Here is a 20,960-nt window from a genome sequence, read left to right on the forward strand (position 1 = left end):
AGTCACAAGATATTCAGAAGACAAGAAATGCATTTTATTCTCCGTTCACCGACATTTGCAGCTCAAATCCGGAGACAGATCGACGTCATCCTTTAAAGTTTTACATTTTTAGAGAAGGGATGTGCTTAGTGTCGCGCTCATGCTGGAGTGGAAAGAAAATGTTTCATGTAAATTATCAGCAACAGCAGATTGGCGCTCAGCTTTGTTTTCTGTCCAGTGTGAAAGCTGACTGGCTCCAGTCCCTGAAAAAAATTCTTTCCACTGCATTACGCAACAAAAACAGGAAGGGGGGAATCATTTAAAAAAAAAAAGAAGAAAAAAAAAAGGCGCCGGGATAGAGCATAGCACCAGTGGTCACTGCGATACGTCACTGCATAGCTGTGATTACTCCATTATCGAGATCCCATCGTGACAGAAACTATCATCACATTTACATTCTAATTAACTGAAAGCCCTTTGAAATGTTAATTACTCTAATTCAGCTTCAAAATGCAATTGACTCATTTACCACACAGAAATATATCAAAAGGGTTTATTTAGTTCATTAAATCGAAGCGGGCAATAAAAAAAACCTGTTTCTGAGACAGTTTAAATATTACATAAAGCAAGAAATAAAATTGCCTCTAATACAGATGTTATGTAATCACTGGAAAGACTCTGACTTCCAAGTTATCCAGCATACAGAGGCTGACACAATAAGCCATAAAAAAGAAACTGGCTGGTCATAGAGTGCTGTATAGAAGCATTGCAAGGGAAAGTTTCGTGGAAGGAAAAAATGTGTTAGATAAGGTTTAGCTGCTTGTGAGGATTGTAAGCTGAAGCCCATTCAAGAGGTAAATTTTAAGGATATGGGCTTAAAATGCCATATACTTATGTTCCACAGTACCTTAGCACACATAACTGCTTCTTTTCTTGTTTTAAACTCTTTTTACTCAGTTTTCCAAACACCTCGTCTTTGATTGAAGTAGATTTTGCATTTTAGTTGGAAATCAAAGTCGGAAGGTCTCAATGAAGAGGAGAGGATCAGAATCCAAGACATTTGTGAAGTTTCCACATTTAGTTTTGACAGGGAGAACATCATCAAAAGTATTTTGTGTTAAAATTGTTTCTTTTTTTATTGCTCAGGGTTATGGTAGCAAATCAACAGGCCAGATACTTCAAGCCAAAAATATAAACTGCTTGACATTCTTCTTTGTGTGGAAGGAAGATTGACAAAATTAAAAAACATCCCAATAAAGGCCTGCAACATGCATCAATTCCCCTCTAATTATTTCACAGGCAAAACCAACTGGAAAACTAAAACATTGCTCCATGTTTGTTTAAAAAGTCTCATAAGTTCTTATTTTATTTAAGTCGATTTATGACTAATTTACAGCAACAGGAAGATTTTTTTATGGAAACATGGTCAAGACACTTCAAGAAGCTTGAAATCCTTTGATAAAAGATTTTAAGGCTAAATATCTGCAAGTTAAGATAAACAGAACCATATTCTGCTGCATCACCATACACATTCACAATTCCCCCCCAAAATCCCTTTGAAATAAATTTTTACAGCTGACTTTTCTCCACTTTGAGTTGATTGGATTATAGCTCCGTTTTGATCCGGTGCATAAGATCTTTCTGGTCCACCATGTCCGTCTGTTTGTTCCAGCGGTGGTACGCCAGCAGGGCGATGTTCTTGGCTGCCACCGAGCTCATCTCCATGGCGCTGCCGGCCCATTCGATGCCGTTGAGGTAGTAGAGGTTTGGGTGCAGCTCCACAGGGGGCAGGCCCTGGCTGCTGCCGTACTGAGGGTAGGCCTGCCACTCCGTCACCTGGGCCGAATAGTACGACCTGCAGAGGTCCAGAAGGAAATTGGTTTATTTTGCAGAACTGCAATGGAAACACCTTTTTCACATCAGATGAGTCACACGATCAACAACCAAATGTTGCAGGTCTTCTGGTTCTGCATCCTCAGAACCAGAACCAAACATAAAGAAGCAGCATTCAGCTTTTATGCATCAGATCACAAATCTGGAACAAACTTTAAAACCTTGCTTTAAAGTTTGACGTTGACCAACACATTTGATGTGTACGGATGATTTTGAAGGTTTTCTCAGTTGTTGACTGTATGCCATCTTTTATGACTTTGCATTTTTGTGTTTGCTTTGTTGTTGAGCTTTACAAATAAACTTGATTGACTTTATTCAACTGACCTGAAAAGCGTTTTCAGTTGCGGTTTGTCCAGAGATTGAGGTGAAAACACCTTATAGACGCCGGCTTCCTGCGGCTGCTTGCGCCGGAAGCCGGCTGAGATGTTGACGGGACAAACGCTGGCCACGCTGTTGAAGAACAGGCTGGGCGTCTCAGTCGTGAGGATGCTGGCGAACGGGAACAGACGGGGGTCTGGGAAACCAAAGAAAGACGTGTTGAGGTAGCCGTGAACGATTGTCGCCACGGTGCCGTGATAGATGCCGGGCAGCTCGTCGAAGGGAGGGGCGAAATCCTGGAACTGGAGTCCTGAACCGACACCGGCCTGAAGCGGAGTCGCCAACACTACGATGTCGTACAGCTTCGATCCGACTGCTGATGCTGTGGTGAAGTTCAGCTGGTACTGCAGCACCTCCCCTGAAGCACAGGAGTGAGACAGAGAAAGTGTGTAGTATCATCAAAAACTAATTATTGATTAGTTTATATATATATATATATATATATATATATATAGATATATATGGCAATATTAGTAACATGACCTTGAGTTATGAGGCAGAGTGGAAAAACTTTGAACTGCTGCTGCACAAGCTCTCAACAGGTCGTTGCGAGGTAACAAGAGAGCCAGTGAGCTAGTTGAAGGCACTAACCTTCGTAAGCTAATAGAGGTTGAGAGGCTAAACTCTTTTCTCTGCCTACATCCCCCAGAATGCTGTGCGGTTCTGGATCGGAGTTCAGTGAAATTATTGACAATTCTAATCAGACATATTATCTACTGATATTGATCACAAGGCTATCAATTGTTTAAAAGACGTAAATGTAAACAGAAACCAAAGCTTTCTGTTTAAATGTATTGAAAAAGTAGAAGTCAAACTATTAATCCTGTTCTTTGACTAACTTATTAATGCTGAAAATTAAAAAATATACATATATTTTCTTTCTTGATGGCTATAATAATAATAATAGTTTTTTAGGGTTTAAGAATGGAATACAGAAATTTTAAAGTGTTTTTTAGTTGCTTAAATTCAGACGTTGTTATCCAACTGGCAGGAGCCTCGGATCTGTCTCCATTTATTTCCCCATCACTGAAGTTGTGGTGCTCATATTTTTAAGAAATTTGAACAGTGAAATGCAGTTTTTTTTACAGGAGATGTGACATCAGAAACTAAACCCTTCTGCTGCACTGACATTTTGAAGTGAACACAATCATAAATGTACTCTAAAATGGCCGCTTTATATCAGTTGTGTTTTCTGATGAAGAAAGCAGTAAATCTGTGAATGAAAGGAAGAGAAGTGCAGGTAATTTTCCCATTATGTAAGCAAAGAGAGTTTAGAAAATGTATTAAGTGTATTTAATATGGTTAAACTGAATTTAGAACTAGTTCATTTTCAGGATGAATCAGCAGAAAACTGCTGATCCCTCATCTTCAAAATGGCTAATCCTCTCCATGCAGCAACACAAAGTCAAATCTAAATTAAACTGGATTAGAAGATTAATATAATATTTTTTTATAAAATGTCAGTGGAGGTATACCTGAATGGAGCGGGGAGATAGATGTGACATGAGCCTTCAGTAAGTTAGCGTTAGCCATCTTCAGGAGTCCTGAACACACCTGCTTGTTTCCTCCTTCCACCGCCCACAGGTTGTTCTGGGCACCAGCCAGAGAAACAGCGCCTGAAACACACACACACATGCACGCACACACACACACAGAGAAAAGAAATGAAGCCAAGAGCTATAAACCAATTATCAGCTGCCTACACACCTTCCTGTTCCCTGGCTCCCACAGGCCACCCCCCCCTCCTCTCAACTCGCTTTTCCCTCCTCGTTTCTCGACTTCCAGCCTCTCTCACAATCATTTCCTCCCTCTCTTCTCTCCCCCTCTGAGCTGACCTATATCAGCAGAGATGTGGATGCTTTTGTCATATTGCCCTCTAAATTCACCGCCACAGTTTCTGTCCTGTCACTTCCCTGCTCTTCATTTCCTCACCCCCTCTTCTTCATCCTCTACCCCTCATTGCTTCACACTGAGCTGACCTACAAAGGCGGGATGCTGACGTTCTGTCCGTAGTTGACCCTCATGACGGGAGCGATGACCTCATCAATGAAGCGCTGCGACACGCCCAGCTCCAGCAGCGAGTTGGAGAGCGGCCGTCTGGTCATGTTGATGAAGCCGCTGCCTCCCAGAGAGTCCAGGAGTTCCTCCACGGAGCTGAAGGCATAGCCGTGAGCCTGGTACTTATAAATCCTAGATGACAAACACAGATTACAGACAAATTTAGAAAATCAATACATTTGTCTCATTCATGTCCGAAATGATCAATAATCAGTGCAGAACAAAAACGAGTGGAAAGATGAGAGATGCCTTGAGCGGAAAGAGATAAATCACTTCCCGAGGGAGGAAGTTGATTTATTTCGGGTCGGTTAATGTTTCAAAGCAGACATCGAAGCAAGAAACAAAGTCTTGATTGAGTCTGTAATTTATTTCTTGGATGCTTTTTTTTAATTAAAAACAAAATTCTCTTCATTAACTTCCTCTGATTTCGAAAATTGATCCAATATAGGCTGATAAACAAAACAAAGTAAAAGAGAATCGGATTATACAAGCCCGCTGATATGAGTTCTCTGCTCTAGATTTATTCTACCCCAGTATTTCTATCCAGCAGCTCTTACATCATGCATGCAGACATTTTGGTTTATACTCAATGTTCTTGAGTATCGTGTTTTTGTTTGATTAATATCACTTCCTCAAGCCTTTTCCACAATTCCTCTTTACAAAACAAGCAGTAAAACTGTGTATGATTTGTGCTGATATTGAATCAGGTCAACTTAGGTTTCTGTCAATACTCAAAGCTACAATATCAGCATCAAGACGTTGTAACGTTGTTATCCCTAAAACAAACAGCAACATAAAAATTTTCATCTTTACCTCATAAATTTCTCCATGATTTCCTCCACCCACATCTGCAGGCGTATGAAGCTGATCCCATAGCGCCACCAAAGTCGGAACAGATCTAACAGGTACCAGTCGGTCTCCTCCAAAATCACCTCTTCACCATTAAAAACTGCAGTCTTTCCTGCCACATTTCGACGGTATTTCAAACCTTTAAATAGATGAGAGAAATTTGACTGTAAGAAAAAAGTATTTAAATGCTCTGTGACTGAATATCCCTGTCATTATTAAAACTTGTTATAACTCACCAAGCTGTTTGACAAATTCCTGCATGTGCAGGTTGAGGGAGTGAATAATGGATCCTCCAGATTCGTATTCATTGTGGTTGACGGTTACAGTGGCCAGACGACCTCCGACCTCGCCCTTCTCGAACACGTCCACCTGCACCTCCGGACCGAAGTGTTGGCGCAGAAAATGGGCCGTCGCGCTGCCTCCTATACCTGCTCCAACCACAGCTGGAGCACAGAAAAAAGGAAGATAATGCAATGCAAAAAAACTAAAGCTTATGTATTTTGTCCAGTATCTAAGTGCAAAGATGTTGATAAACTTAAAATAAGACGACACAAATTTACAGATAACTTTATAGAATGATATGGGAGTTTCATGTTTTCTCTTTAAACATGGGAAATATGTCCGTTTCAATATTTTGCTTTTTAGAAATCCTTTGAGCATAAACTCATCAATTTAAGGTATTTTTACCTAAAGTCTTTTCAAACCTGAAAAACATCTCATATGGTCTCTTTGGGTCAATAAATGTCCATACAAAATGTGGATACAATGACAAAGATTCTCATACCATTTCCATAGAAAACATTTCTGAAAGCCTCAACTGTCACCATGCTGTGAAAAATTATTTCATCTAATTTTTTGGTTACAAATGTTTCCGAGTTCACGAGTTATAATGACCTAGTCAAAGTACACGCATAAATTTAAAGACAGTTCATTCACATGTACAGATTCTGATTAGATTCAGATTTCTATTTATAAAAATGAACAAATATTTTATTTACTTTCCATTTCATAGTGAGGAACTCTCAGTCCATCACAGAGTTGCAATAAAACCAGAAGAAAATTAAATATAATACAGTTAAGATATATCTTTTTTTTAATGATAATAAAATAATAGCGATAATAACGGTTATATATCTGTGTCTTTCAGAAATAAGCTACAAATTATTTTTCATCTTTATCATGTGTCGCTAGCCGCCATTGCTAACAGTAGCCGAATCCAACGGTAACCTTCCGGGGCCTGCGCGTTTCAACCCTCAGTGGCTGAGCAGTCCTTCTTACCGATCCGTGAAGGCGGAGCACCGTCTTCATGAGCGGGTGTCTCCGGTTTCCGACAGCTGAGCAGACCGTTAGCACCACGGCGATGACTGGCAGCTGAAAGCCGCCCATAGCCGGTTGGGAGCAGAGCCGCGGGGATGAGGGTTCGGGTCGGTACCAGCGAAAGAAGGGTTCAGGTTATCTCCCTTCTTTCGCTTGGAGGGACATACTTAGAAAAAATATGAAGCAGGTTTATTTTACCGAGAAGTGAATCAGTTAATTAAGTCTAATATGGTTCATCAAAGATGGTTGTGAGGATGCGGTAGCAGAGAAGCGGGTCCGCATCATTGATAAACCAGGGCGCGCAAATTGGCGGAATCTTTCAGTTATTCAAGAAGCCAGAGCGGCATAAACATCATCGTCATCTGTAACTGATTCAAACAGGGGTCGTATAAATAAATTAAATTATTAATTTGTGAAAAAAATATTTAAGCTATTTTACCTTGAAATACTTTAGTGTGTACAACTGAAAGATAAATATCAGGGAAGGCAGTGAAGAATCATATGTATTATGTCTCTGTCTATGATTAAGTCCTAACATCTGATTGGATACTTTGCGCAATCAATTCAATTTCAGACCAATCATCTTGACCACATTATTTCATGTTTGAAAACGGCACTGGAAATATATAAACCTTAAATAAATACATAATTTACTGTGATGGTATCTCAATAAATAATTTAATTTAGTAGGTATTTATCAAATTGACTTAGACGTTACTTTTTAAAATGTTGTCATATATGTGGCCCTCTAAAGTTTCAAAGCGATAATGTTGGTTCAAATAAATTCTGCTCATATTGAAACGACGCCCCTTCCAGCATTTTTGGCAGCAAGTTCATGCGCCGGAGACTTGAAAAGGAGCGGTAAGCTACTACTGAACGGGTGTAGACGTCCGGCAACATCTTGTGACGTCACATGTTTCGACCAATCAGAAATGGCTGTGCTGGTCTTGGAAGTTGGTATTTTAGGAGACAAATCTTTTAGCGTTTCTCAATGCAAACACCAAAATGTAGAGATTATTTTTATATATAATACAAATATTCCTTTCGATATCTGAAAACAAAATTAATATTAATATTTAATGTTTTTCAGATGCCTGTCTATTCATTTAGTATATTACTTTAAAAAAAGGCTTTTCCCAGCTCAGTTAATCTGTATTTTTATTTGTTCACCTGATATGTGTAGCACTCAATTTGTGCAATTTATTAAGCTAAAATGTTATATTTGATATATTTATGCAACTTCCTCAGTTTATATTTCAATATCAGCCACTGTCTTCACCAGCATTGTTCATGTGGGGAAAAAAACAAATCAACAGAACCTCATGTTGAAAAACAGTGGATGTTGCTTTTATTTTATTCAACAGAGAAACTGCTGTGACATTGGCGTAAACCACTGAGCTGAAACTAACATTCACACTGTGCCGCAGAAACGGTGACTGGCACAGTGGAGCTGTAAGGCTTAAGTACGCCTCAAACATATATTCAATTTAAACATGCCTGCGCCACACTCATACTCATACACACACATCTTCATTTACATCAGCTATCTTACATCTGTGTGGCTGCTCAGACAACAGCCTCACCGCTTTATCCTCTCCCTCAGAGGTAAAGAGGTCAACAGTCGACTGGAGATCAGGTCAACCTCTGTTCCCTGCTGTGACCTTAAATGCAGGATGAAGAGATGGCATAACACAGAGACCTTAACCGTTCATCTCTAAGCAAGTCAGCCCCCAGCAATAACACTGCGAGGCCAGCCTGAAGGCTGGGGGGAGGTCATGCTCTGGCCAAAGGGAGGGGCAGGGAGGAGTAGGTCACTGGTCATGGTGGCAATCCAGCTGTTCACTTGGTAGAGCGTCGCGTCGGCTCAGAGGCGGTGGGGGGAGGAGGCGGGCCGCGTCGATCCAAATCCTCGATGTAGAACATGATCAGCTTTCTGCGCTCCTCTGGGACGCACTCCAACACGAGGTATCGCTTGTCGTTTTGAAGGATTTTCTCCACGTCTTTCAGATGCTGGTCCGACTCCTGGATCAACTTTCTGGACCTGGGAAAAGTGGAACCATTACAGCCACAAAAACATGGATTTTCTTTTGATTTAACATTGAATTTGTTTAATAGAAAACAGGTCATATCAATCAACATGAGTGCATAAAAACAGCCTTGTAGCACCAAGGGCTAATTTTCATCTGTAGTTCTCTGACAGGTTGTTATAAAAACTACAGGAAAACAATCTCAACGCTACCAATCATCCCTGTGGACATGCTGCAAACACCGTTATAGGAAAACGGGTGATTAATATTTTTTCCCCCCAGATGATCTGTCTCATACCATAATGTCTCGGCATAGAGACAGTTTCAACAAATTCATAGAAACAAAACTGACAGTATGATTGGAAATGTTATTTTCTCCACCGTGAGACGAGAAAATCAGTAAATATCAGTAAATTTGAAAATATTACATGTAGTTACCGTGAACAGTTTGATATAAATTTCACTTTTTTAATCAAATTTCATCCTGAAGACTCTTATTTCAAACAGGAATATTTGTCAATAATTTTTGTGTTTGTAGGGCCATTACAAATAAGTGATTGCTTTTTTTAATGTTATCACAATAGTGCCAAAAATATTGTGACAAAATTCTAGGTCCATTTTGTTTTTAAAGGGTTCCTGCTGAGCCCACACACCTGTACGTGATGAACTTTGTCTCCTTCAGCAGGGTTCGGAAGTCAGCTTTGGCTGTGATGTATTTGTCTTTGATGTAGTCTTCAAACTCTCGCTGTCTCTTCTGTAAAATGAGAAAAACGCATAAAACATAAAATCCACACACAAATCGGATTTCGTTGAGTTAATATGTTGAACTGCTGCAGGTGTTAGAAAATCTCTTACTCTGTCACTGGAGGAGAATTTAATACAGCGGGGGTCATCTTTGATGACCTTCTTGACTTCCTTCCATGTGGTCGTCAGTGTGATCTGCAACAAAGAAACTTTTTAAAAAGCTGTTTCATTTTAAAAATTAAAGAGACGCTCAGGCTGGAAACCTGTCCAGAAGTTCTCCTTACATTTGAACATTTTTCTGCGTCATGTTTTAACTTCTCACCATGCTGGTCTCGTCAAGCAGCTGCCTGAATTGTTCCTTCTTCTTCTTGGCTAGCGCCTCTACATGCTCGTTGAACAGCTTCTCCTTCTCCTCTCTTTCCAGAAGGGAAGCCGACTCCCAGCGGTGGTCCTTTCGCAGGTTACGGCGCGTGTCCGACCACGTTGCGTCCGAAGAACGGACCTGAGGAAGGGGGAGAAATCTCTTACAGCCAAGATAATTGCAAAGTATGCATCAAAAAAAAAAAAAAAAAAAAATGGAGGTTTGACAATTCAGGAAGGATCAGAGTGTTGCAGCACCAAATAGAGGAACAGGGGATCCTCTCACCATGTCAGACATGAGGGCTTTGAAGTTTTGGATGGCCTCCTCCCGTTTGTGCTGCTCCCTTTCTCTGTCAATCTCTTTGGTCTGCTCTGATCGGGCTTTCTGCACCTCCCGCTCCCTCTCTCTGAGACTGGCCTCGATGCGAGCCTGCCGCTCCAGCTCTCGCTCCTTCTCAATGTCCACATTCTGCAGGGCAGGGAAGACTATTACCTTAACGCCGGGATGTCATTTTCACTTTGGGCCACATCAAGATCATGTTCTTAAACGGCCAGTAGTGCCAGAATGCATTGATAAGACTCCTTAACAAACCGTTAAAATATTAATAAATAGCTGCGTCTTAAAATTCAATTATACTTGGCATGTTTTTGAAACTGATCTAGTTGTTTTTTTGGCAATGAAAATCACAGATTTGTGGAGCCAACTTAGAAATTTTTGCAAAATATCTTGCAACATTTGCAGTCATGTATGACAGTAACTTTTTGTTCAATAATTGACTATGATTTGATGTCCGGTATAGCTGAGGAAGCAGTACAGCACAAGTAAGAAATACTGCCACCTGCAGGTGGGAGTTAGCATCAAATAAACCCAATGTTTTGACAATTTTGGTGGAAATTTTGCAGTAAAGTCACAATTATACATTATTGCAAAAAAGTGCAAGGATTTGGTGATTTTCCATAATTGGATAAATTCATGCAATTTGGCAGAATTCAAATAAAAATTGCTTTGATTAGACAGTTACAATATTCAGGCACAAAACTGATATACTAAAGATTTTATTGATTCGTCCCTCTGGAGTCCAAAGGGGCAGATTTGGCCCCTGGGATCTTGAGTTCGACACATTTTCGGTCCAATCTCCTCTTTTCAAAGAGCTTTTCCTACCTTTGCTTGTTTCTCCGTGAACTGTTTGAATAGCTCCTCTCTGAGAGCGGAGCTGTCCACAGCCTTGTACCGAGGGTCAGTCTCTAGCCGCTCTTTCACTTTGCTCCATCGCTGATTTCCCTCCACGTGTTGATCACTCAGGAGATCAAAAAAGTCTTGTCTAACCTGAGCAGAAATAAAGTAAAATTCTTGAGCAAATCTTTCCAGAATTGTGACAAAGTACAATTTAAGTTTACTACAAGTACAGCAAATGATTGTGCTGCAAATGTGTGAAAATGTGTTTTTTAATTAAATCAGGAGAGAATTGTTGTGGTCAAAGAAAGAGATTCTTTATGGTGCTCAACTAGGAAAAACTTTTTTTCTGCTGCTACCTCCATGTGCAAACCTTAAGCATTGCATGTGTGAATTCCTCCTTTCACTGGTCAATTACAGTTTCTAACAACAGAAAACAACTTTCTGCAAAAGCTCTGTAATTCAAAATAAAACCTTTTAAAACCAGAGCACAGGTTTAGGTTTGTGTTACCTTCTCTCCTCTGGTTTTGGAGTCTTCTTTGTCTCTCTTCCTCATAGCTGTCATAAATTCGATGAAGATCGCCTCCCTGTCCTTCATCTTGTCGATGGCCTTGAATCTTGGATCTCTTCCATGCTTCATGGCAAATTCACTAAATGTTGTTCTGCAAAGATTTGAAAGCAAGAAATCAGTGTCACTTTGGTAGTTAGAATGAAAGTTTAACATGGATCATAAATGCATATTCACAACTGGTTGTTGAAGAAACCAGTAAAATAAAGTTTCATCTTCAAATCTTCAGAAACATTCAGACTAAAACTAAAAATGGCTGGTTTGTTTACTTGGGTGTGAGCTTGGAATCCTCCATCATTCGCCTGAAATCATCTTTGGCCTGCATGAGCTTGTTCTTCTTCTCCTTTCTTTCCTCTTCAGCTCTTGTTTTTACATATTGATCAAAAACCTGAAGACATGATCATCAACAATGACTGGAGGATGAAAAAAGAAAAAATACAGAGTAGATGAGACTAGTAGATGAAAATGAACCTGTTTCCTTTCTTTTGGGTTGAGCAGAAGGTAGCGTGGGTCGAACACGATCTTATGGAGCTCTTTGTCCCAGGTCGAGAACGCAGACACCTGTAAAGACAAACAAACTGCTATTCCATGCCAAAGTACAATTCTTCTGAACCAAAAACTAAAGAAATAAATCCAATGAAAAATGTCCTGCAAAATTGAAAATGTCAGTAATGATGATAAAGGTGAACTTTAATATTCAATACGGTGGACAAATCCTACAATTATGTGAGGATTTTATGAGGTGGAGAACAGACAATATTTTCAGGTTGTACTTAAACATAATTACACTTTTATACTGCAAATCGGATTTGTTCATAAATATCTTTAAAATTAACAAGTGTTATTATTAATCTATAGTGGGAATTTAAGTGTTGATTTTATGAAAGTTTTGAAAATAGTTATTTTTATGTTTTATTTCTTACATTAATTAGTTCAAGTTTGCATTGAAACAGACAATATCTCAAAACAGACTCAATTTAATTTAAAACTGCATTGTAATAATCTACATTTTTAATGCAAAAAACTAATCAAAGTATTTTCCACTGTTGCTTAATTCTGTTTGGTAAATTTACAAAAATGTACATGTCAGCACTTTTTCAAACAGTTGTCTGGATGACAAGTACTCTACAAATAAGATTTAAGGTATTTAAAAAGTCGTTTTTGTTACCCCTCTCTCCAGCAGCATGTCTCTGAACTGGGTCATCCTGGCCTCTAGGGGCACCACCGCTCTCTCTCTGGCCGCTCGCAGCTCTGCCTCCATGGCTGCTTCCTTCTCAGAGTCTGCCTCCTTTGCTTCCTCCTTCCTGTCAGAGGGAATCAGACAATCACAAGGTGAAGAAGAGCGTAAGGAATAATAAATTAAACTAGTGGTTCAACCTATGAATGGTTTTATATTAAATGAGTAGACTTACTTTCTCTTTTTGGATTTGGTTGGCTCCTCATCTGGACTATCTTCAGTGGCCAGCGACATCTCTGGTTCCTCCTTACTGAACCCTGAGTACAACAAAATAACTTCTCAGCATAAAATCTGCTAAAATGACTTTTTCTGTTGTAGCTTAAAGCCTCACATAAAAAACAGTCTGATTTTGTTCTGCTCACCCGGCTTCTTGCTGTCCTCCAAGCCTCTCTTGTGCGGCGGTTCCTGGATGTGTTTGTCCACGTCGGATCGGCTGACCAGCTCTTCGGGCCGGTCCCACATCGACAGCCGTGTGGTCGGGTTGTAGAAGAAAACACGGTCGTCACCCGTCCATACCACACACCTGATTGAAAGAACAAAAAAAAAAAAGATTTTATTGTCGTTTTCCATCCTCTGTCAGTAAGAAGGGATTATGTTGGTGTGTAGCGGCTGTGGGGTGCATACCAAGGTGTGCCAGGTATGGGGTTGGTGGCGACAGGCCGGGCTTTCTGAGCTGCCTTTTCTTCCTCAGTCATCTCTTCTTCTTTAGGTTCCTTGACAAACAATGACAGGGAAACAGGTTTTCATCTCCTGTGTTGTTTTTGTTGCAAAACATGTAGCTTCTTTATATGTTTTGGTTGCAGTTTATTCTAATATTCCCATTAGATTGTTGTTATTCATATTGTTTACTGACCTCCTTCACATTATTAGTGTTTTCCATCTTTATATCTTCATCCTCCATCTCCATTGCCTCAGCTTCCTCCTGGGTCAGACGTTCTTTGGCCTTTTCTGCTTCTTTTTCTGAGAAAAAACCCAGACACGTACGTTTAATAAAGAAATCGCATGGTGGAAAGAATAAGACCTTATATTGACATTCATTCTGGGTACAGTTTTACTAAATTTCACACATGAAATTAAAAGCATGTTCTGTTTAATTAAACTAGTAGCACAGTCATAAGATATGCTGATGTCCATAAAATATAATAAACACAAATCACATAAACTACTTTATTTTCCAGAGTTTAGTGTCGGAGACTAAAGAAACACTACATTAATTAATTGCATAATAAATTAAAACGAGGATGATTGTTTCCATTGGCGTGATTTATCATTTTTCTCTTTTCTCTATAAATTTCTACCAAAAACCGGATGACAAAAGTTTTTAGGCTGGTGCTTGTGTCTTAACTAGCCCTTCTTTTGGAGTACAGTCTTATTTGCAGAAACTTCATAATTAATTTTATTTGTTGCTTCTGTTTATTGACTTTGGATAAACAGTTCCAGTGTTAAATGTTCATTAAAATTTAAAGCTTATTCTTTGAGAATATGTTCTTGCATCATTATGCCAACGCCATTATATTACTTGCAAATGGTCACAAAACAACAATATTATCATTTATTGCAATAATTTCTGGGACAGTTTATCATCCAGAAAAACTTGATAAACTTTTTAACAAACTCAAGTATATTTAGATGCCTGTTCAATTGCTTAAGACGTAAAGCTGAACTTTCAGAAGTCAGAAGTTCCTACCTTTCTCTATGAGGGCCTGTGGTTTCTCCCAGGTGGACTCCAGCGTGCGGTTGTTGTAGTAGTACGTTTTCCCATCAGCTGTCCTGTACTCCGTCCACTCAGGAAGCTGCAGCGATCCGGCTATGGACGCCGGAGCCGGCGAAAGCGTCAGCTGTGGGTGCATCATGGAAACTAAAGGCGGGCCCATACCAGGGAGCATGCCTGTTGTTGGAAAACAGAGGAAAACATTCATTTTAATTATTTTTTTTTACAGTGAGTTACATCTGATTTCTTAAGATGTTAATGAATATTTAGAACACATCATGAAAAAACCCCAGCTGAACAGCTTTTGTAAAATATTTTAGAAACTTTAGGGGCAGGTTGTGAATGAAAAGAAAAGCAAGATACTGCTTAACGAGTATTTGTAGAATAAAATTACTACGTTCCATAACACCTTCACCATAAACCACTAGTTAACAAATAACACAACCCAAATACACGAAAAGAAACAAACAAGTAGTGACCACACACTCACAACCATGCCACAGAAGAGGACGACCACATGACCACAACACATAGCCCAAATTAGCTGCTACAAGGCAACAGCTAGTGTTAATGGGACAAAGATGGCTTCTCTTCTCTCATTTTGCACCTTTCTATGAACAGGCTGCTCCTAACAACCAACAAATTCTCTTTAGATGCTGAACGCGGTAAATAAAAAGCAGCTAAACTGTCGAGGTCAATCCCAAGAACAACACATCAACAAGAAGTTTGTTTGAGAGCACAAGGATGTTTGTTTTGAACCAACTGGTGGTAGAAAAAACTTCATAGCTAAACGTTAATGTAGATAATATTCATAAAGTTCTGAAAAAAACAGAACTTTGATGAGAAATGATGATAAAGCTACACATTCTGTTTCTTTCTGTTGGAATGGCTGAAAAGTCACCACTGTACAGCGAATGGATGCATTCAACACCATGCTACTGGTTTTAAACGGCCCCATGTTGACACCATACGATGCATGTAGATATCATTCACTACCATGCCATCTACTGTTGATCTGAGAGGCGAGCGGCTGGGTGTTTACCGTTGGCGCTGGGGCCTGCCTTTACACAGGGAGCACCTACTATCTGCACCATTGCTACACCTGCAAGAACAACGGACAAGCAAGCATGGGGATTGAACACAGCAGGAAACTGGACATCGGCTACCATGGTGTGCAAAGAGTGCGTTGCGTCCCACTTGGACAAACCGGCGTCAAAAAGATTGGATAGCTCATATTTCTGAATCTGATGAGATTAAATTATTTGCACTAAACACTGAGGGTCATCAAAGCGTAGGATGCCATGTTGTCTTGTTAATAATTTAATTCATACGAAGCAACTGAAACGACTTGAAGGAGCCATTTTCCGCATTTTATATGAATCCCAGAAAAACCTGTGAAATCTGTAGTGCCTTTCCTTATTCATACCTCTTGCACTTTTTCTTTTCTCACACTAAAACCATAAAGTGCAATGCATTTTAATTATATTTTAAGTCATTGTAGTGCAGAAATGTGGAAGTTACAGTTGGTCTTAGTACATTTTACAAATAAAAAGTTGAATACCGCAGTATTAATTTCTTTCAGCCCCCTGAGCCGGTACCTTTTAGAACAATATTGGTTTTTGTCTCCACCAGCTTTGCACAAAAAAACAGAATCTGTCTTGGTAAAACTCTGTCCGCGCCAATAAAGAGTGTTTATAAAATTTTATTTTCAATTATTGGCACAAATCCTCAATTAGCTTTGACCAAATCACTCTAGTGCAAGCTAAACCACAAGTATCGAACTCAAGGCCTGCGAGCCAAATTCAGCCCTTTACAGATTTGCTCCGTTCACATTTCCTATCCCTGCTGAAGATAAACATTAGCACAGCATGATGCTGCCACCACAGTGTTTTGAAGTAGGAATGATTAAAATATGAACAAATGCATTTATGCTAAGATTAAAATGCACACAAATAGGCCCGTCATAATAACACATTTTGCTGGATGATAACAATGTGAAAACATTCACGCAGATCAATAAGCTATAAATTTAATTTCATATCCAAAATTAATAAACAAAACAACTGGAGCAAGTAATAAAATGGATACTGACGTCCCTGTAAACAAAAAATAAAAAAAATTGGGTAACACTTTATTTGACGGGTTGTGAATAAGACTGTCAAAAACACAAATATGTCTTTGTGAATATTTATGACTGTTAATAAAGTGTCATTCAGTGAATCAGGACACTTTTAAAACAAAGTTGACGTTATTCAAAATGTCTGTTATGACAACTTGCCATTAACCAAGAAATCATAATCTGACGTAAATTTGCTATACAAGTATTACTGATTCAACTTTGGCTTTAATAACATAAAGCTACATAATTTTTAAAGTTTAATCAGTAATACTTTGTATAAAAAGTGTCCTTATTTACCTAATGACAATCATTTGTGTTGGTCTACTAAAAAACATACAGAGGTTTTTGAATGCAATAGAAAAAGCTAAAGAGGTATGAATACAGCACAACATTTTATTTTGAACTCTACGCTGCACTACTGGAGGCTGCTACAATAAGCCACAAAGCAACACTTGCAAACAAGACAAAAACATTTATAATTTGCCCATAAAGACCTAAAATTAGAAATCATTAAATACGCACTAGTTTCATTAGAAGAGCAGCTTTTAAGCTACAGGTGTCATTCTCACCTGGTAGGGGGATGTGCATGCCTGGCAAAGGCACCCGGAAAGGTGGCACCATGACGGGTGGGAAGGCAGGTATGGCTGCAGTGGGCTGGGCCACACTGTGAGGCAAGGCTGCTGGCAGCAGTGGCACAGTCTGGACCGCTGTGACAGGGGATGGCACCGTGGAAACGGTCACCACGGTGACCGGCGACACAGCAACAGTGGAAGTCACCGTGGCGACAGGGGGTAGGTCTGCTACAACTGTGGCTGTGAGGCAACACAAAAACGACAGGGAACTTTTAGCTTTGTGTTTGCTGACACGCTGAGCGCCGAGGAACATTTGTTTACCTGCGATGGTCACAGAGGGCGAGGAGGTGATGGTGGGGTCTGGGCTAGAGGTCAGCGTGTGGGTCGGGGTAGAGGTCGGGGCCTGAGTGGGGGAGGCCGCCGCCGTGCTAGCAGCTGTGTTACTGCTGTTGGTGCTAGCGGGCCCGGTCGTGCCCACATTTGCACCAGAACCTGCAGCTGTAGCCCCGGCTACCAGAAGAGGGTTGAGTTCAGACTGCTGGATGATCTTCACACCATCTGGTTTGCTCCATGACGACTCTCTGGTCCGAGCGTTGTAGTAATATGTCTGAGGAGGAAATAAGTCATCAAACAAGGTTATTTCTTTTATTCAAAAGCTCAGCAGCAATGTGGGAATCTGATAAACCTGTTTTTTTACTCCCTCAATTCAATTTCTCACTTCTTTTTTGTTAAATTAAAATTCCAAACACTTCAAAATACAATTTATCTTTTTAAAAACATTTTAAACGTTTGATAGGAAACATATTTTGGCAGCATTTTAAACCTGTCAAGACAGGGATCTACATTGTCTGGAGAAATGGACAAAAACAGGCACTTTCAATGTGTACATTTAATTTTATGTTTTCAGTCTATAATTTTATCACCAGCATTTGTTTTGCAGGTTTATATAGCAATGATCACCTGAGTGGATTAAAAAACTGAAAGCATCTTTCATCACGATTACAGAACAGGTAGATTTTAGCTTTTATTATTCGAGTTCAACCATAAAACTAACATTTTCAAGAGAATGCAGCTAAAAGGTTTCAGACTGAGGATCTCTGCTTGAGTTGAGCAGTTGTCCCTGATGAATATAATTGCAATCAGAAAAAAATTATTCTGATGGGAGTTTTCATCCTACCTTTCCCTCTGAAGTTTTGTTCTCTACCCAGATTTCCTCTGCGGGATTGAGAGCTGGGTTTCCGGATGCAGGAACAGGAGGCATCCCAGGAGGAAACAGCATCCCTGGGGGGGGTGGCAAGTTGCCAATGGGAGGAGGAAGGAAAGGAGGCCTCTGCAGAAGAAGATGCAACAATGCATTTGGCTTTCAGACTTTCTATCACAGCAAAACATACATTTGTAGCAAACAGAAAATCTGCAGGTTGGAAAATTAGTTCAAGAATAATTCACAGTGGCTGATGCTTCATTACTGTTAAAGCTAGAGAGACCATCAAACATGCTAAGTCATATCCTTCTCTGATGAGCTGAAGTCTTCTAAAAGCTGAACTTGTTTAGCTTACAGAGAGGTAAGCACAAAAAGCATTATTTGTGTCTGCTCAGTGCTTCTTTCTTTTTGAAAATTACTCCTAAAAATAACGCAAACACTAAGAAAACTACATCAGTTTATTCCCTGCAACTGTTCTGACAACATTTTACAATTGTTTTAAACTGCAAATATAAAAAGTGAAAAAGCAACCGCTGGATATCTTGGTGTAATAACTAGTCTCAACTGTCCTTTCAAATAGTAAATGAATAGATTTGCATCAACTGAGTAACAAAGCGAAGTGCAACATCTGTGGCCGGATGTTGGAAAACAAAAGAGCACTCTGAACGTATAACATAAAATCAATATGTAACATGGCGTAATATAGTTATTATGATTGTGAAATATGGAATACACAACTACAGAAAGATATGCTAATGTTACAGAAATATGTAAAACATTCACCTGGAGGTGAGGCGGTCCAATGGGTGGTGGCATGCCTCCGGGTGGTGGAATAGGTGGCATGTTTGGGTCAAAGGGAGGCCGGGCGAACGGGGGTCTTGGTGGCGGGCCCCTCATCATGCCAAATGGAGGGGGAGGTGGCCTAAGCAGTGGCGGAGGGCCTCGTAAAACTGGGGTCTGGGCTGGCGTAGGTGAAGGGGCAGTGGCAGGTGCAGGGTTGCGGAACCGCACTGCCTGCTGCGCCATTCTGGTCAATAAAGTAGAGGATTTTAATGTTTCAAGCTGTAGTTCTTCAATGCACAATACAAAAAGTAGAGCTACACCATAGTAAGAATGCAAATGTGTGAAGGTGGTTTGCCACCTTAATGGCCCAACAGCTCTATAGGAAATACAAAAAACACTGTTGTTTACAGTTAACAAAGCTTTGTCGATGGATTTACTCAGTAACACTGCAAACTGTGCAAAACATCAATATAAAAACAGCTCAATCAGTCAACTTTATTCTTTATTTTTGAAACATTAGTTCTATGTAGAGCTGTTAAATGCAGACTGCAGAAATGTAGTGCCCATTTAGAGATACAGGTGTACCATAAAAAACAACAAGCAAAAGTGAGATGAGGTATCCTTTAATTAATTTTTTTGGGACTTATTTATATATACTTATGTTAAATAACCTGGCTGATGCAGACATTAACTATCTTACCATAGACATTTATTTCCACAACAAATCAATTTAGGTTTCCATTATCCAATTTCTTCAAGAGAAATTACAATCAGATAAAAACCTGTATTATTTATTCAGATCACTTCTGTATATTCCCAGAATTTCTAGTATGTTAAATCTGCAAACAATGCAGCAGTGCAATACACCATGAACCAAAAAGCCAACAATAGCCTCTAGGAATACTTTAAAATTGGTGTTACATCGACATAAACTACACATGTTTATAGTTTATACGAGTATGTGAGTTTTTTTGTTGTGTGTATTTATAGTGATGTAGTCTTCTAACTAACACATATATACTGAATGCTTTCGGGTCATAATAATCACGAACAAAAATCAATCATGTTGTGCTAGTGTGTCTTGCTAATCAGGGTAATAGCCACCCCGTTCATTCAATATACTGAGCGGACTGCTCTTTACCTAAACATCTTACGGATTTCTTCTAACAAGCTTTTAGATATAAATATACCTCTTGTGTGGACATAAGACAGGGCTCTGGTCTAAACAGACGTCTTATGATTAGGAAAGTGTCTGTTCCGCGTGTAATAGACGGAGAGGCGCAACAGCTACAGGCTAGTTAGCTGCCGTGGCTACATTCACAAGTAAAAACGCGAAAAGTCTCAGTTGTAGAATTCCCGACCAGGTGCATCTAAAATCTGCATTTGTATTTAATATCACACTGTAACCATTGTACTGTAAACTCGTGTTTTTCTCATATCTGACCTGTTGTCGTTAAACCCAAGAGTTTCGCTCTCTGTCTGGTCCGCCATTACAGGAAAGTGTAACCGCTTTCTTCCTGGAAACGCCCCAAAAAGGTAATCACACGTTTCTATTGGTTGATCGTTGCCGTCCATAACGGTCCAGTTCAAGATGCGCACTCTGCGATTGGACACAAATTTTCTCGCGATCCTTCAGCTAAATGTTTATTGGCCTTCTTTTACCAGTTTATCTTTGTTCAGCGTGGGGCTAGTGATTTTAAATATAGGCTGTTCTGCTAATTTTTCATTCTGTATGCGTGCTGACTCTGTTGGGCATTTTAATGTACGTACATTTTAATGTAAGCATTAAAAGTTTGTGCAGGTCAATTATAGTTACCAGGGAAACTTTGATTGAAAATGAACTTCAAAATATATCCAACCTCTAAGTTAAGATATATTTAAAATCTAGCCACGATTGAATGACCTGCCCGGAAGTCATTCAGTATTTCTCCTTAAAAAACATAAAAGGAAAAAATTGAAGCTTCAGAAACTTTGAGCATAATAGAAATAT

The 20,960-nt window shown here is 39.6% G+C and overlaps 2 protein-coding genes across 3 annotated transcripts; both read right to left on the bottom strand.

Annotated features, from left to right (window-relative positions):
* Positions 1-518: 518 nt before the first annotated feature.
* On the bottom strand, positions 519-6,744 carry LOC129373643 (prenylcysteine oxidase-like). Its single transcript, XM_055051680.1, is given in 9 exon segments — positions 519-1,834; positions 2,197-2,608; positions 3,726-3,866; positions 4,230-4,241; positions 4,244-4,440; positions 5,122-5,296; positions 5,394-5,600; positions 6,436-6,480; positions 6,483-6,744. Coding segments are annotated over 9 exon segments (1,500 nt in total). The 5' UTR covers positions 6,544-6,744; the 3' UTR covers positions 519-1,584.
* Positions 6,745-7,799: 1,055 nt separating this feature from the next.
* tcerg1b (transcription elongation regulator 1b (CA150)) lies at positions 7,800-20,489 on the bottom strand. Of its 2 annotated transcripts, XM_055051632.1 has the most exons (21): positions 20,415-20,489; positions 18,971-19,214; positions 18,164-18,316; positions 17,308-17,593; positions 16,984-17,226; positions 15,338-15,397; positions 14,272-14,472; positions 13,438-13,544; positions 13,209-13,297; positions 12,947-13,107; positions 12,760-12,841; positions 12,516-12,651; positions 11,819-11,908; positions 11,617-11,735; positions 11,291-11,441; positions 10,768-10,932; positions 9,892-10,074; positions 9,568-9,747; positions 9,357-9,440; positions 9,155-9,255; positions 7,800-8,515 (listed from the first exon to the last, which is right to left on the bottom strand). In XM_055051632.1, exons 1-21 carry the CDS (start codon positions 20,459-20,461, stop codon positions 8,314-8,316), a joined length of 3,084 nt encoding a protein of 1,027 aa, XP_054907607.1. In that variant the 5' UTR covers positions 20,462-20,489; the 3' UTR covers positions 7,800-8,313. The 2 variants fall into 2 exon arrangements, with proteins under 2 accessions (XP_054907607.1, XP_054907608.1); XM_055051633.1 differs by lacking the exon at positions 15,338-15,397.
* Positions 20,490-20,960: the final 471 nt, after the last annotated feature.

Source organism: Poeciliopsis prolifica, unplaced genomic scaffold, assembly GCF_027474105.1.
Source record: "Poeciliopsis prolifica strain line A6 unplaced genomic scaffold, Auburn_PproV2 SCAFFOLD033, whole genome shotgun sequence".
In the NCBI taxonomy this organism is placed as follows: Eukaryota; Metazoa; Chordata; class Actinopteri; order Cyprinodontiformes; family Poeciliidae; genus Poeciliopsis; species Poeciliopsis prolifica.